The 16,774-nt window shown below is 39.5% G+C and overlaps 3 protein-coding genes and 4 non-coding genes across 9 annotated transcripts, besides 1 other annotated feature; 2 read left to right on the top strand and 5 right to left on the bottom strand.

Moving 5' to 3' along the window:
- Positions 1-1,263: 1,263 nt before the first annotated feature.
- On the bottom strand, positions 1,264-5,221 carry CG16820 (uncharacterized protein). Its single transcript, NM_135783.3, has 4 exons — positions 4,593-5,221; positions 1,915-2,331; positions 1,700-1,849; positions 1,264-1,641 (listed from the first exon to the last, which is right to left on the bottom strand). The coding sequence occupies exons 1-4, from the start codon at positions 4,801-4,803 to the stop codon at positions 1,490-1,492; spliced, it is 930 nt and encodes a 309-aa protein (NP_609627.1). The 5' UTR covers positions 4,804-5,221; the 3' UTR covers positions 1,264-1,489.
- Positions 5,222-6,478: 1,257 nt separating this feature from the next.
- Positions 6,479-6,605, bottom strand: snRNA:U5:34A (small nuclear RNA U5 at 34A). Its single transcript, NR_001647.1, has one exon. It is a non-coding gene; the product is annotated as a small nuclear RNA U5 at 34A (small nuclear RNA).
- Positions 6,606-6,728: 123 nt separating this feature from the next.
- Positions 6,729-9,646, bottom strand: asRNA:CR45330 (antisense RNA:CR45330). Of its 2 annotated transcripts, none has more exons than NR_124230.1 (2): positions 9,439-9,646; positions 6,729-7,110 (listed from the first exon to the last, which is right to left on the bottom strand). The 2 variants fall into 2 exon arrangements; NR_124231.1 differs by having other exon boundaries at positions 6,729-6,868.
- On the top strand, positions 6,892-7,083 carry snRNA:U2:34ABc (small nuclear RNA U2 at 34AB c). The gene has a single exon (NR_002513.1). It is a non-coding gene; the product is annotated as a small nuclear RNA U2 at 34AB c (small nuclear RNA).
- Positions 7,112-9,438: a mobile genetic element.
- On the top strand, positions 9,432-10,044 carry asRNA:CR46479 (antisense RNA:CR46479). The gene has a single exon (NR_167866.1).
- Jhbp13 (Juvenile hormone binding protein 13) lies at positions 9,680-11,464 on the bottom strand. Of its 2 annotated transcripts, none has more exons than NM_001273510.2 (4): positions 11,178-11,464; positions 10,743-11,117; positions 10,544-10,690; positions 9,680-9,949 (listed from the first exon to the last, which is right to left on the bottom strand). In NM_001273510.2, the coding sequence occupies exons 1-4, from the start codon at positions 11,254-11,256 to the stop codon at positions 9,798-9,800; spliced, it is 753 nt and encodes a 250-aa protein (NP_001260439.1). In that variant the 5' UTR covers positions 11,257-11,464; the 3' UTR covers positions 9,680-9,797. The 2 variants fall into 2 exon arrangements, with proteins under 2 accessions (NP_001260439.1, NP_609626.1); NM_135782.2 differs by having other exon boundaries at positions 9,726-9,949; positions 11,178-11,334.
- A 691-nt stretch (positions 11,465-12,155) lies between these two features.
- Positions 12,156-14,959, bottom strand: Jhbp14 (Juvenile hormone binding protein 14). The gene is made up of 4 exons (NM_135781.3): positions 14,713-14,959; positions 12,753-13,133; positions 12,487-12,633; positions 12,156-12,424 (listed from the first exon to the last, which is right to left on the bottom strand). The coding sequence occupies exons 1-4, from the start codon at positions 14,816-14,818 to the stop codon at positions 12,270-12,272; spliced, it is 789 nt and encodes a 262-aa protein (NP_609625.2). The 5' UTR covers positions 14,819-14,959; the 3' UTR covers positions 12,156-12,269.
- Positions 14,960-16,774: the final 1,815 nt, after the last annotated feature.

Below are 16,774 nucleotides of genomic sequence, written 5' to 3'. Positions count from 1 at the left end.
ATGCACTCAGAGAAAATGTTAACAGCTTATATAAAAAAAGAATTTATGCTCACTAACTTATTTTTTTCAAGATAAATATAACATTTCCCATTAATATATCTAAAATGTTTTTCTAGCATTTGTGGTTTGTTTTTTTTTCCTATGTCAAAAAAATTAAGAAGTTGGTAGTTAGGTTCAAATACTCGCACATATGTTTTCCATAACAAGTCAGCTGATTTACCACTTTAATTCCTTAGTGCATGACTGGATTGAGTTTCCATTTAAATTCCAAGATACATAATGCATTGGGATCTTCATTTTCCACCAGGTGAGTTTAAGTAGACCCCTTTGAATTCATCGCCTGATGTAAGTGTTTTTTGTATATAACATGCAAAATTTACGACGCTTAGCAAGCATTTTACCGGTTGTACGGAGGATACCTCTTGTCTAAGGACTTAATAATAATCTTCATTGATCAGGGATTTGTTTCAAGCGTATTATTAACGCTGAGTTCGTGCGGCGCCTTGGGTGTTAGAAGCATCACAAATTAAGTCAATTGTTTCCTGAGAACCGGCCAGATCATTTCAATAAAAAAGCACTCGACCCAAGTTCCATATATTGATCGATGGAAAGTTAAGTGTCACGGCCTGGACCTTTGCTGTATAATTGTATTTTAATATTTTGCCAACTAATTGTTGGTAATTGGAAGCCGTGGGGCACATTCGCACCTTTGATTGATCGACAAGTGGGAGTGTTGAATATTGTAATTGAAAAGCTCTCCAGCGGAATCGGTATCGATCGAGTGTGCATTTCTCAGCATCTTCAGTTTCATACAATTGGATGTTCTGACAAGAGAACATCGCCCACTCAATGTTCAATGAACCTCTTTGGAATTGGAGCCGTTCATATTTTATTAATTAGCTCATTTATATTTTTTCGACTAGGTCAATTCCTGCTAGCTATAAATTTAAACTTTATTTCTTAGATCTTCGATGTCAAGGAACCTTGTATTTGTGTTTCGAAGGAAAGGGAATTAACATATATGTTAGATTTGTTATAATATATAATATTGTATATTTGTTTGACATATGTCAAAAGTAAGTAACTTTATGTATAGATTTACAGGTAAAATACATTAAATTTACCTGTCAAGAGTAAGTAAAAAAATTGTAAGGAGCATACTTTAAGGATCGGCAATATAAACCGGGTAAGAATAACTTGCAAATGATTTGTAAATCTAGTTAGTAACAAACTAACTAAACTAAGTAAAAAGGACACACTTTTGTCAAGAGCATTTATTTTAAAATTTTCACATAACTTCTTTTTTTGTTCAAAATGGATGACATAAATAAATACAAATTGGTTATGTTTAAAATCATTCCAAATGATTGCCAAATCGTTTGTGCATAGAAAATTATTTGGAAACAGCGCTTAAGATAAATTTGTAGTCGTAAACATAAGGCTTAAACTAACTAGGAGCTAAGTGATCCTTGAGGACGCGCTTGGTGCATTATTGAACCAAGAATTTCTCGATGGGTACCTTGGCGAAGAACTCGTTGATGTGGGCAATTAGAATGGGAGCCCATTGTTCGCGGGTGGCGGGAATTCCGACGCGTGTGATCTCCGGCAGATTCTCGTTGACCAGATTGAGAATCATGGCATCTAGGATGTTATAAAATCTATCAGCTTAATGAATATTAAAAGAAAATAATGGGCTTACTCAGGTTGCGATCGGAGAAGATGCCATTGGCCACCACCTTGGCATCGCCGATATTGACATTGGCATTCAGGCGATGTAAACTGAGACGCTGCTGACCACTGGGCAGCTGTTCGATGTGGCCGTCGGTCAGAATGGTGGCCTTGATGTTGTCTGAAGGGAATATGAAAGTTTTAGGAACATGCTCCACTGAACTAACTTTTCAAACCGGAACTCACCGATGGTGATGTTAAAGGGGCCCTTGGGCACCAGACGCAGTCCTCCGAACTTCACATCCGCCTTGAAGTGTCCACCAGCCTTCAGTTGCGGCAGTTCGACGCCCAACTTAATTATAAAGCCGTTATCGGTGAAATTGGCCGCAACACTGTTCACTTGCAACTGGCTGATGCCATAGATCTCCATGTTCTTGATCAGAAGACCGCCCTGGATGCCATCGTTGGTGTACCGAAAGATGCCCCTCTTGTAGAAATACGGATCAATCGAGTCCATATTAAACTCCGGTACTCCCTGATACCTCAATTTGGGCGCAAATGACTGGATTAAGCCGCGTATGCATTCATTCAAGTCCGGAGAGTTCAAGCTACAGGGTGTCACCTCATTCGAGCCACTGGACAGAGTAACGGACGCTGGTGCAACTGGAAGGCGAAAGTGATGCGAGATTAGTTCACAAGTCGGTTAAGTCATGGTTAGCTTAGGTTGTAAAGTTCGTCGAGGCATAGCAAAAGGGTCTGACCAAAGAGGAGATCACAGCTATTATATTTAGTAAAATTTTCGCTTTTGATGCCAGCCAACCAGGCATGACGAAGTTCACGTGTCCCTGTCGCCACGTGTCTTCTGTCATATGCGAATGGGGTTTATGTCATGGTGACACTGACCTCTGTGTTAAGGAAACGCATTTTAAGATTTTCAAAGCAATAAATATAATCATTCATGATATTTTTCACTTGCAAGTCAGAAATATGCATCATACACTCATTACCAATGCCAGTAATGCATTTATTTCCAATTATATAAGAAATTTAAGTTTAAGATTTCGGCACTGGATCTTTTAATATGCAAGCGCGTTTTCTAAATTTAGCGTATTATAACAAAATAAATACCTAAAATGCAAATTGACTTTTAAACTACGCTTACACTTTAATGCTTTATCTTAATCAAGTTAAGGAAGTTTAACAACGAGTTGTTTAAATGAAATTTTACTTGCAACGATATTTAGTCACGCCACTAATTGTTTTTATCTTCTCCTTCTAACGACAAGCGGAAAGTAATTATTTTAATGTTTCTTGGCAAGGCAAGTTCAAATCTAAAAGATATGAACACGAATTGAAGGCATGTAATTAAGAACTTGAAGAATGAGACAAACTTTGGTCAATTAAAAGTGGAATTACCCACGTGAACAGCCAGCCCTATTAAGTCATTTGGCTTGAGTGCTCCGAAATATGTTTCCCACTGTTTTGTTTTAAACCTTTTTTTCCCTGTTTCGCCTGACAAGTTCAATGTCAAAGGTGAGCTGTTATGGCATCAAGCAAATCCGAACCCGAAATGTCGAAAATAGGAGGTGACAGAAAAGGGTTGGGTCGCACTCAAGTTCGTTTCCTAAGTCCTTTGTTTGCTCAGGCAAGTGTCAATAAATTTGTGCTCGCCGCGTTTTTTTTAGTACCTACTGCTGGCGGTTTTCTTTGCGCAATTAGAGACAAGTTACAATTACAGCTTTCAGTTTGGCACAAGCCCAGCAGCGCCGCTTACGCATTGATGTAGGTCAGTTTTTCAGCTTTTCGCTTTATGTCAGCTCGGCGGTAGTCATGATAGTCTTGGTAGTGACGGCAGCCGGTTTCGGATCGGACTTAAGCCTCGTTTTTGCTTTTGTTGACGCTGAACTCTTTTCGCAAGAGCGCAAACAACACACACACACACACACATGGACAATCACATACAGTAGCCAACACCTCGTGCTTGATTAAATTAATGTAATTGCCAATATTTCATAGCCTGCATTATCCCGTGTTTATTCTGCATTTATAACTCGGACCAACTTGCGTCACAATTTCTATTTACCCAACGATTTGCGCCTCAGCTTGATAACTTTTACCACAAAAAACATGTGTAAGTGTGTCAAGTTCAAGTGGCACAGGCGATGACTTGCTTGTCGCTTTATTTTACATATTCCACTTGCCATTTCAAAAGCGTTAAAAGGCGAAATAAATAAAAAGATTTTACTGCAAATACACTTGCTAATTTCTATTGCAATTTCAGTTTCTATAGCCTGGACTTCGCTCTTTGCAAATCCCATTAAAACTTCTTTTACGATGGCAGTACTTTTCCCAGTTTTGAAGGTCACGGGCCTATATACATATAAATGTGGTGTCGAGTGTATGCTCAATACAGGTAAAAATTTCAAGAAGGTAAACTTTTTACAATGAGTAATCGCCACAGATTGGCATGGAAGGCACACCGGACACGGCCTGTACTGAATTTAAAATAAAAAATCATATTGTCGGCGTAGCGCAGACGCAGATGAAGAACTTTTTGAAAACAGGAAGTTAGAAATTACAAAAAGGTTTAAGAACGCGTTTGCAACTGAGCTTTTTCTGGTCAGTATTTGGCTAACAAATATTGAAAACACCTGTTTGCGAAATTATTTTAGCATTTTCTTGTGTTCACACAAGAAATAAGATATGCAAGGTTTCATGATGATGAGATGAACCATGATTTTTTGTTTAAACGAGGCACTGCATTTGACAACGACGAATTGCATTAAGCAAACGAAAGACTTAGATAACGAACTCGTTGACTTGAGCTGCATTAATTACGTGTTTATATATTTGAGGACGTGAGAAGGGAGTGACATTTTGTTTGACTATCGAGTTCCTTTGTACGCTTGCATAAGTTACCTTACCTGCAAAATCGATTGAACTGGAGGGCACAGCAACATGGCTGTCGGAAAAGCTGGGAGTCTGCGCCGCTAACTCCTCGACCGGGCTGGAATTTGGATTCGGATTGGGATCGGAGCTGAAAACACTGGGTGCGGAGGTTGGCAGCGTTGCCGCATAGCCACTTCCGAGTGCCAAGGCGGCCAAAATGGTGAGCGATATGCAAGGCAATTGCATTTTTCGGACTGGCTGACTCTTGCTTTTCGATTTCCTCTGCACAATGGGCCGATGAAAACTCGTTTCAATTGATTACTGGACTCTTTCTATTTGACTATTTTCGTGTGACTTGATTTAACACACGAATACGGTCCAGACGGTAATTTTCTTGTCTCCGTTTTTCCTTTTTTTTTTTTTTGGTTTTTGGTTTTTTATTTGCGTAATTTTTTGCAAACCGGCTTCACTTTTATTTCTTCACGAGCGCTTTTTTGTTGGCTTTTCGGTTTTCTCGGTTAACTGCAATTGTTGCTGCAATTGCTGCACACACGGACACTGGGATGCACACAATCTCAGCCAGCTAATTGCCAAACTTATCCGCAGAAAATGGACAAACGAATTTTTTCGAGTTGACGGCCCGTGGCTTGCAAATCTTGAAATGAGCGCTGCATAAATCGCACGTTTATTTATAGTTTTCAAGCTGCCCGATTTTTGTGCTCGTTCAAAAGTTTTTCCAAGTCGCTGCCGAAGCCAAAGCAAACAGCAACAACATACACATGTAGGCCCCAACAAAATCGGTCGGTTTGAAGGCTTTAGGCCGTCACTGCCGAAGCCAAAAGCCGAACTCAAAAGCTCATCTCTGACAAAAAAAGCTTATTCAAAAGAACCAATATACTAAAGTTTGAGAGCCACCAGTTCCGTATTTTTATAGACTAAAAAAAATTAATTTTTAAGGGCTAACTTAAAAAATCTTATTTAAGTCGTACAAATAAACAATTTAATTTTATATGTAAGTGTGGATATAATGTGTGTAATTATGACACTATAAACTTTAAGACTTTTTTGAAATTTTAACCATTGTAATTTTCTGTGTTTATAAATTCTTTATGGTCAACGTTTTTTTTAAATGTGACAATACATGCATTCTTTATAGAGTGCCCCAATCTCCATACCATATGCATACTTCCATCTCCTGATTGTTCCCTCAAATCTGTCAAATACAGCCAACAATGAGGAAAGTGACAAGCTGTTTTCCCATTCCATAGTCTCCAATCCCTGTTTTCAGTCAAAGTGCAAGGCACGTATTACGTTTGAGTCGCAGTTTGGCAGTGAGGCCCTCCGAGGTGTTCATGTAAAATGTGGGTCAGTTGTAAATCTTTGCAGCTTTATGCCACATAAAATTATTCATGAACCTGCGACTTTGTGGGTGTACAAATCGATGTTCAAGGTAGTCTAGTACGTGACATCTTCGAAAATTTAGTTTAGCAAGTACGAGGCATCCGAGAACATATTTAAAATCAGAACTCTGCAATGATGAACTTTGCTACGGAAGCAATATTTCGAGTTTTGCACAAATTCTATGCCAAATCTATACAATTAAAAGATTAAAATACCCACTTAATATGATGGGCCTGTCTTTAGACAGACGACAGTCGCGTGTTTAATTTTTCTATACATTTTGTATCGCTTCTGTTTTGCATGCACATCACGAAACAATCCAGTCACTATAGACATTAAGAATATATAATTGACTGCACAATATAATAAGCTGATTTATTGCACATTTAGCGCCGTCTACGGTACAAACTCGATTCGAGTAAAATTTCATCACTCTTCTGGTAACCTTAGTAGAGTAGTCCATGTATATGACCACCAGACCTTATAATAATAAGCAAAAAACTTTACAATGAATTCCTTATGGCCCAGCTACCGAAGTCGCCGGGCACTACAAAAGATTATTTTAGACTCATTAGAGTGTTCCTCTCCACGGAAATCTTTAGTAAAAGGCGAAAGATTTATTCGACAATTGAAGAGAAACCAGAGTAAATTTACAACGAAAAGTATCAGCCCGATCATTTAGAACGAGCTTGAACATGTTGGGAATCATAATGATTGTAAAACGCAAACAACCCCTAAAGTATGTTTATGGTAGGGATCTTAGTCATATTATATCATGTGGCTACCTGGAACGGGAATGTCTGTAGTATATGAACCATAAACCCCTTAAATATGCAATAGAAAGTACGATAACTTTCTACTTTCACATTTATAATTCCCAAATGGTTCTGGCCGTTTGCCCATCGAGACCCTTTTCGTTTTCCGTTTCAAGTTATCGCTTCTCGGCCTTATGGCTAAGATCAAAGTGTAGTATCTGTTCTTATCAGCTTAACATCTGATAGTTCCTCCATTGGAGGACAACAAATGTTAAACTGATTTTTGGAATCAGACGGAGTGCTAGGAGCTTGCTCCACCTCTGTCGCGGGTTGGCCCGGTATTGCAGTACCGCCGGGATTTCGGCCCAACTGAATAATAAATTTAAAATATTTCCTACTTTTTTTTTATATATTTATTTATTTAGAAGCGATGAATCAATACAATGCAATAACAGTAACATAACAGCGCAATTAACATATAAAAGATAAAACCAAACCTCTCACTAATCATGTGAGGACTTACAACTTTGTCTCATATTTCGAGGGGGTCTTTAGGGTTGTCCAAGTGTTTTGGCGAAACCCTTCCTTTTTAATCTCCTTAGAGGCCTAGCAGGGAGTAAGCGTCTAGCAAGTATACTGTGGTGTCGTCTTAGTCTATCACTATATCTGCTGGTGTGCCTGGAGATCTGCTCTTCCACTGTATGAAGATTCAGATCACGGTGAAGGGTAGTGCCACGTACATAGTATGGGCAGTCTGTAATTGCACGCATGGCACGATTTTGCAATACCTGAATGCGGTTGTAGTTGGATTTTGCTGCGATACCCCAGATCTGTATTCCGTACAGCCAGATCGGGGCTACGCAGTGGACGTAGACTGCTCTTTTGGCTCTCAGTGTCATGGTGCTTTTTCTGTTTAACAGCCATCGAAGTTGTTGCATCCTTTGATAACATCTCCGAGTCGTAGCTTTCAGGTGCGGGCCGAAAGTCAACCGTTTATCAAGGGTAATCCCGAGGTACTTAGCCTGTGAAGGTTGATCTAGGATTACACCTTCCAGCTCTATGGGTGCGGTGACGGGACTTAAGGTCTTCAAGGTGAAGCAGGGATTGATGGTCTTTTGCGGATTGACCTTTAAATTCCATCTTTTGCACCATGCAGCCAGAGTGGTGAGGTACTCTTGGAGACCCCTTGCTGCCTCGTTGCAACAATTAGAGCTGTACAGCAGGGCAATATCGTCAGCGTACGTAGCAAGAAGGGCCTTCCTGGGATCTGCCATATGATAGGCGTTTGGGCAGGGCAGATCTGCAGTAAATACTGAGTAGAGCAACGGTCCCAGTACGCTGCCCTGCGGAACTCCAGCTCTCATAACGCGGGGAATCGAGTAGGAGTTTCTGACCCTGACCATGAATCTCCGATCTTCCAAGTATGATTTTAGGACTCCATAGTATGGTGCTGGGAATAACTTTTTAACTTTGCTGATAAGGCCGTCATGCCAGACCCTATCGAATGCCTGTTGCATGTCAATGAAAACAGCATTGCAGTATTCCTTATCATCAAAGGCCTGAAGGATATGTTTTGTCAGTCTGTGTACCTGCTCCACAGTACTGTGTCCCTGACGAAAGCCAAACTGATGATCCGGCAGGATACGACGCGCGGTCATAATGTCATTTAATCTGTTGGCAATCAGTCGTTCCCATAGCTTGGATAGCGAAGATAAAAGACTTATGGGTCGGTACGATTCAGGGCTCTCTTCAGGTTTACCAGGCTTATGTATCATTAGGATTGCTGCCATTTTCCACTGCTTTGGGAAAAACTGCACCCTGAGTATGGCATTATATATCAGCGCCAAGTAGAGAATTGCTCGAACAGGTAGTGCTTTTAGTGTGGCATTGCAAACGTTGTCGATGCCAGGAGACTTCTTTAACGGAAGAGATTTGATAGCTTCGACAATTTCCTCAACCCTGATGGGCTTAATGGGTAGTGACATTTGCAGAGGTGTCTCTAGGCTATCAAGCGTCTCTTGATACTGCTCCGTTGTAGCGAATTGGAAGTGGGTGAACCTTGTCTCCAGATGATTTGCAAAACAATTAGCCTGCTCCTCTTCATTTTTAGCAAGTTCGCCTCCCGGACACCTTATAGGAACCTGTCTAAACGGCTGTCTTTTAAGGGACTTGGTGCATTTCCATAGCGAGTATCCAGCATCCACTGTGTAGTCCATACTAGCTAGTTTCTGCTCAAAAAAGTTGCTTCGAAGTTCTCTGAGGACGTTTCGTAATTGCTATGCAGCACGGTTCCATAAAAGTCGGTCCCAGGGGTCTTGAGATCGGATTGCTCGCCTTCGGAGTCTTCTTTTCTGTGTCAGAAGCTCTCTAGCCTCTCTTGTCAAGACTATCCCATATGTGGTGCCTATCCGAGGGACGGGAGAAGTAGAGACAGCCGCAGCCCTATGTATGCTTTCAGTTAGGTTGTCAACAGCCATTTCAATTTCCTCACCAGAATTAAGCGTGGTGTTCAGCGAAATAAGGCTCTCCAATTGTCGGCTAAAGGCAAGGAGGTCAGTGTGTTTGGTGACTAGCCTGGGACTTGGATTGACATGAGTACTGTCTGTCTCAATGCTAATGATAAGAGGCAAGTGATCAGAATCCAAGTCCCAGCTTTGTGTTATAGTTGCTAGGTGGTCTGGTATACCATGATACACTGCGAAATCTATGCATGAGGGCATATGGCCTACTAAGTTCAAGTTCAAAGATAGTTTCGGGTGTTGCTCAACTGCACTTGCACTCCGTAATTGAAGTCAAGGTCGAAGGTCAATTGTCGGGGTGCGCACTTAACCTATTAACGCGATTATCATTGGGTCACACAGCGGTAAAAAAAAGTGTAAAACTTGCGCTGCGCTCAACTAGGGCATGAAAAATTCCATAAAACCTGACGGCTTAATTGGTGTGACTCAAAATGGGCAATTCAAACTGGCGCCTAGAATAAATGTTTTTTAATTAAAAAAAATATTACCATTTAATAGCACCTAATGGAAAAATTTATTTTCTATTTAACCATCATCATTCTATTAAATCCAACCGCAAATTGAGCTACTCCTTGAGAAACTGGTCGATGGGAACTAGTTCGAATGCCTCGTTGAACATTCGCAACATAAGGGGTTGCCAAAACTGTCGAGTCTCAGGCAACATTATTCCGTAAATATCGCGCCAATACTGATTAGCCACATTCAGAGCGATTTTATCTGTAACGAAAAATAATCACAAGCGTTAGAATGTGCATTAAGTACACAGAAAACACTTCATATAAACTGGTTTGCCTTTAGTTTAATGGATTTGACTTAATACCAATTTTCTCTACTGCACCTGTTTATATGTGTCAAGTTAAGTTAAAATGAAGTTATCTAATTTAAATATAATACATCAAACATGGCAACTTGCAAAAAATGTTTGGTATGTAACTTTTACAGTTTAATTATTGCTTCGTAAATCTTTTAATATATATTATAGTTAAATGAACGGTAATTTTATTACTGCGGAATCAATTGATACTTGTATTGACGTAATACAAACAACTAATGCAAAGTGATTACGTATTTAAAGTAATTAAATATTTATGTAAACACGAGGAAGCAATAAGGCAATCGTTTTTAGTGCTATTCAACATGTTCTAAAGTACTTTAAAATTAGAATTTTTTAACAACCAATGTGCAACCACCGTATTTGAGTAAATGCATAATTTAAATAAAAATATTTAACATAATTTTCAAAAAGCAGGCATCGTTCTTCATAGTGCAACAAATTCACTAGTTTGCCTTAAACAACAGCTTTGAACTCACCCAGTTCAGGATCTGCAAATATTCCGTTTGCCTTGATAACCAAGTCCTTGATCTTTGGCTTTGAGTCGATATTCTTGAGGCGGAAAAACCGATGACCATCCTTCTCGTAGACCTCACCATCGGTCACCGTTATGGCCTCCACATCCACTGCAACCGGAATGATAAGTGATCACCGAAAGAGGCAAACTAACTTACTTACAGAGCGTTACGTTGAATTCACCCTTGGGCTTCAGTTGCAGCTGATTCACCTGCATGTCGGCCTTATAGCTGCCCACAATGTTCAACTTGGGCATTTGGGTGACCAGACGGAGTTTCACCTTGTCGCCATTGAGTTTGACGGACACCTCTTTGGCCCGATTGGAGGAGAAGCCATAAATCTTGGCATTGCGAACGGTGATGCGACCATTGACAGTGCCACTAGAGTATTGGAAGCTGGTTCGGTTGAGGTGCAAAGGTTCGTAGGGCTCGATTCTCAACTCTGGATTACCGTCCTTGAGGCGCGGAGTCAATGTGTTAAACAGCTGCTTCACGCACTCACCCAGCTGATCCTCTTCAGTCGAGCATTTTGGCAAATCTTCAATGTGGGAAAATGTTATATAAAGAGAAAACAAAAACGAATATATGATATACCTACCAGCAAAGTAGTTTTTATCCGTGGGAGCTGCACTGCATCCCAAGGCCAGCAGGCTGAGCAATCCAATAGTACAATACATTCTACTACTAAACTATATCCTTTTTGGGACTCGAATTCGACTTTCAACCTACTGCTAGAACGTTAAACTACAACTGAAGCTTCCAGACTGCAAGTCGAGCTATTTTATTCTCCAAATTAGCACACTGCGACACAATGCAAGTTAGAATCTAGCTTAGTATATTTTACTTGTAAATCAGAAACATTAGCCGGCAAACAGCTAGACTTTGACTGAATGCCAAACCGGCTCGGTCTGCCTGATTTATAATGTCGTATTATTAAATGGAAAAATATATTGAAGGTACTACAGCAAATGGCAACAATGATTCGTCATTAATTCTTATATTAATTACAAAGTACGTATATTAATAATGGTCTACCGATTTTGGCTATTCAATGGTGACATTGTAGGGCCGGCAAATTGAGCTTAAAGAAGTCTCGTCATTAAGTGAGTCATATTTAAAGTTAGTTGTACTATGAACTTCACAATATATAGTATAGCTAGAAAGTAAAATTAGATCTATTATATTCTGAGAAGCTTTAAGCTTGTATATGCCATTGAACGCCCTGTGAAAAGTTATACAATTAAGTACAATTCAATCGGGTTGCATAAAACCATTAGTGTCTTAAGTTATTGCTTATAGGATAGTTACTAAGTGACTTCCATTATTCGATCCAATAGTTTTCCATCCATTCGGTTCGATTCCTAACTACCAATAAACCAATAAAAAATTTCAATTTATTACCTTTTATGTGACCATTATAGCCCCACTTTTTCAATCTGCCACTCAAGCCCTATTTAATTGCTCTTGACTTGTAAATTGACTCATGACTGATTGTTTAGTGTAAGTGCAACCTTTCACTCTAGAAAATACACATTCTACATAAACTGGCAAACATAGATAAGAATATTTTCTAAATATTTTATATTTAGGTAATTGTATCTTTATTTCGGTACAAACTATGTTAACACCTTGAGTAGAACAGATGAATCCGGAAGGTATAAATAGTAAAACAATATTAAAGTTAGGTATCTCAATTCTTGGTAACAAGCATATCGAACGGTAGTGCAGCAAAGAAGTCATTGGTGGACTTCAGGATCAGCGGCTGCCAGGTGTCCAATGTCTCGGGAAGCATGGCCTGGTAAAGCTGGCGCCAGTACTGATTGATAAAGTCCAAGATGACATCGTCTGAACGAAAACAAAGCAGTTTAGTAAGTACTATAAGTAAGTACTGATTGGCTATTACGTACTCAGCACCGGATCGGGAACTAGTCCATTGGCGTAGAATTTCAGGTCACCCACCTTGGGCTCAGTCTCCAGTTTGGTCAGGCGCAGATAGGTGTGACCATCACGCTCGTAGAGCTCGCCAATGGGTCTCGCCCTCATCGCGACATCAGCTGCAGAAGAAAAAAAGCGAAGCAAAAACATTGAATAATATAATAATATTAATAGCAAACTGTTATGTGACCTAATAATACTTAACATGCAGTTACATGTGTTCTGCTGCGTTACTTACTCATGGTAATGTTGAAGGCGCCCTTGGGATTCAGCTTGAGATCGTTGAGCTTGATGTCCGCCTTGTACAAGCCCTCGACGAACATTTGTGGCACATGCGAAAGGATCTCCATGCGCACGCGTCCATCCTTCAGCCGGAAGTTGACCTTGTCCACGATGCCCTCGCTGAGGCCGTGGATCACAACGTTCTTCATGGAAATCCGTCCCTGGAGCAGGCCGGAGGTGTAGCTATAGGAGCTCTTTCCCATCTCGAAGGGATCGAGTGGCGGAATGTTCAGCTCGCTGATGCCGTACTTCATGCGTGGCGTTATCTGCTGGAGGCCCTGCTTGATGCACTCGCTGATGTTGATGTCACCCTCCCGGCAGGTCGGAATATCCCCAGCTGCCGAATGCCGAGCCAAGCAAAAAAAAAAAAAACAAAAATTAAATTGGTGAGCATGGGAACCTTGACATATTTAGTACAGCATAAAACACGTTAGCCATATCGCGTACGATCGATGTGCCTATGATCAGAACGTGACAGTTTTCTAGCCGAGAATTTTCAGTTCGACTTTGGCTTAAACGTTTCGTCGCTCACATAATTGTCAACGTCATGCGCAATTAATTTGTTGATTAGATTTGATTTTGTCAGTGAGTTGAGCGAAAATTCATGCATATCATTTAAGAGTTTCGTTCTGCTCGTTGTCTCAAGTTCGTCTCGGCAATTTTCCTATTGGTCTACCTTGGGAGAAGTCTACCTTACCGGCGGAAGTGACATGTCCGGCAAAAAAAGACTTAAGCGGCGAACTTGTCATATATTTTTAACTTCTACCATAAAAAAGCTATATTTATATCTACAACAGCAAGTGACTCGGTCGGCGAATATCGTATAAAAAAACATTTGCAATTGTGGCCTGGACAATGAGGTAATTTAAATGACTGTGTGTTTATTTTTGGCCAAAACTGTTTGAAGACAATACCTTTATATATATATGAACATGACAATCTACATTTTGTGTTTGTCATGGTCTGTCTGCGTATGCCAAAGAACTATATTTAGATAATTATAATTGAATTTGTAACATAGTGTCTTAATAGTGAATTAAAGCTCAAGGACATCACGTTTTACTTTGACATAATTTATATTTACTTAGGTGTATATGTTTTTAAATATTATATTTAATTATAAATAATAATTTTTCAAGTATGTTTTTTAGCAAATTCTTTTCTATATAAACTTCTGTTTATTATTCTGTTGCGATGTGAAGAATACAAATTTCAATCTTATCTATCTCATTTACATGTTGAGTTTTACAAAACGGGCTTCATGAACAATTAAAAATCCCTAAAAAGTTCAGCCAATATATTAAATACTTTATTATCAATAAAATATAAGAGGATTTTCGTTAATGGTATGCAATATATTGCAATGTATCTAATGTTGTGCAATTCTATTGTTTTAAGTTAATCTGGGCTTAAACTTTGACTGTCAGACGGTTGAATTGCTTTGTTATAAAATTCACACAAAGTTGCGTGCTTCACATGATTATTGCTATCACGAAGTCAATTTTGTATGTTCGAATTTTCTATTTAACTGATAATATCACAAATTGAACGACTTGCTATCGTCAGAGTATACTAAAGTGTCGCATTAACAATTTGTACTTTTTAAAATTGTTTGAAACAACGCTTGAAATTATAAATTTTTTATAGAAATTTAGAGATTACCTTTTAATTTTAAATGGCCGTATCAAATTAATATTAAAAACGACAAAGCCAATCTCCGCAATTTTTGCAGTATCCAAAGAAATTGTATTTTTAAAATAAGATTTTAGAATAAATGTATTAATATTCTATTTTGCTTTAACATTTATTTTGTTTAAATGCACTAAGTTTGCACTTCCCAAGAATTGTTTCTGTTGTTCTTATTTCTTAATTTTAATATAGGGTTTGATTTTTCACATATGTATAATGACACTCACGTATTTCTCGAACCGGCTTGAACTCAACTGGTGGCAATTCTATTTCCGCTGCCAAACATAAGCCGGCCATCAGAATTAGAGCAACTACGCCAAAGATACGACCCATTTCGATAGATTGTTTAATATTTAATTTGATACGTTTAGATTGAATGATGTTTTTTTTAATTGACTTCCTCGTTAGGTGAAGTTATTCCACATCCGTTGGATAGCCCAACCTGACCGATGCAAATGCGAATCAACGTCTGAGAGCTGCGATGGGTGGCGGGCTCTTATTTATGGGAAGAAAACAAAACAAATCCAATCAAATCGAAATTGCAAAGACAAACGTAAAATAAAAAAAATAAAAAAAGGCACAAACACAGATGCTCGGCATTAGCAAATAATAGGGATTTGTGGGCGGAGCGGTGGGCGGTGGGTGGTGGGTGGATAACAAAAATAGCTTGAAACTAATCGCCGTCGCAGCTGTAGAAAACAAAGCAAATGCAAAAGTCAATAGACAGTAGACAGTAGACAGTAGCGAAATACAAACGACATTATTAAATTCCCCCGTAAAGTCGTGAAGTGGAAGCCACCCAGCCATCCGATTTGACTTATCGCGACCCCAGTGCGACCCGACATACTCATCACATAACCGCCTACCAACTACCGGCAGCTGTCCCAAGTGATCCGACTCGCTTTGGATGCTTCCTCGACTTGGTGATGGAGATGGTGCTGGAGATCTTGGTCCCAGGCGGCTAATTAAAACGTACCACCTTATTAAATGTCTCGGGGACTTGGGCTTAAGATCACTGTTTCAATTTTTAGAGCTTGAAACTATTCTTCCTGTACTTCCATGCTAATGCTAATGCATTTAACTGAGGCTTTATTTAACTTACTGCAATTTTGTGGCCTAGTAAAATATACATCTGTGTATACCCTCAAAATGAAAAGGCAGAACCTTTTACTGCCTATTTCTGTTTCTACTAGTAAGTAGTAATGAAAGTATAAATCAAACAATTGGTGTCAAGCGTGGCCGTGCTAACAGCTCTAATGCTAATTCTGCTTTTTGCACCTTACGGCAATTTTTAAAGTGCTTGATTAGTGATTATTTAGTCACGTGTGTCTAGTAGGCAACGTACGTCGATTTTGTCAAAGCTTAAAAGGTTGGAAATGAGTCATACGCGTACAACAAATCTTTATACTAATTCGGAAAACCTCAGTTCTTAACAAACAAATAAGTAGGTTATTTTACGCAGGCCAATTTTCGAATACTTTTTTTTTTAGGATCGTTTTAAGATGCGCTGAGTTTACAACGATTTATCAAGTGACCTGGCACAAAAGAGATAAACGCACGTTATCAGCAGACGCAGACTGTCTACAGGAATGTGCCCTTTTGCAACCCCAAATAGACGTCATCTTATCGTCATCTTCGGCATTAAACTGCAAACCCAGAAATGGCACTCCGAGTTCCAAGAAGTGATATCTAAAAAAAGGGAAACAAACGGAAAACAAAAGATCAGTGCCACACACACCTTATCAACAGCAGGATACAAAGGGAGTTGGACAAATGAGGCCGCAAAACACTTTTCGAATAGAGGCCAATTGAACAAGAGTAGCCCAAAATCCATATATGTATATATATATATGACTTTTACAAAAGGCGGCGACATTGAAAAACACAGCAGATAATAGATTTGAAAGAGGAACAAACACGAATTGAATGAACCCAGACAATCGATGGGCGCGCATTTCGCCACCTACTGATCCGGAAAAACTCGGATTGTATTGTATCTGAAATTCAAAAGATCCCAGCTGAACGCACGCAAGAATAAACATGACCAGTAGATAGGGATGCCCAACGGGTGGGCTTACAAGTAGGTAAGTGGGATGGGTTGGGTTTTGGGTTTGGGTTTGGGTATGGGATTGGGTGGCATGTACGCGTGCGCAGGCAAATCGAGCGGGTTTATGATCTTGTTTTCGTTTTGCAAAAAGAAAATTCGTCGTCGATTTGTGTAAACAAAGTTATAAAAGTTGTGGGGGGATTACGAAGAGCGGCAGATAAGGCTTTCGCCATATAAGCTAG

Source organism: Drosophila melanogaster, chromosome 2L, assembly GCF_000001215.4.
Source record: "Drosophila melanogaster chromosome 2L".
Lineage (NCBI taxonomy): Eukaryota > Metazoa > Arthropoda > Insecta > Diptera > Drosophilidae > Drosophila > Drosophila melanogaster.
Note: the sequence above shows the minus strand (reverse complement) of the source record. Positions and strands in the feature narration are given on the sequence as shown.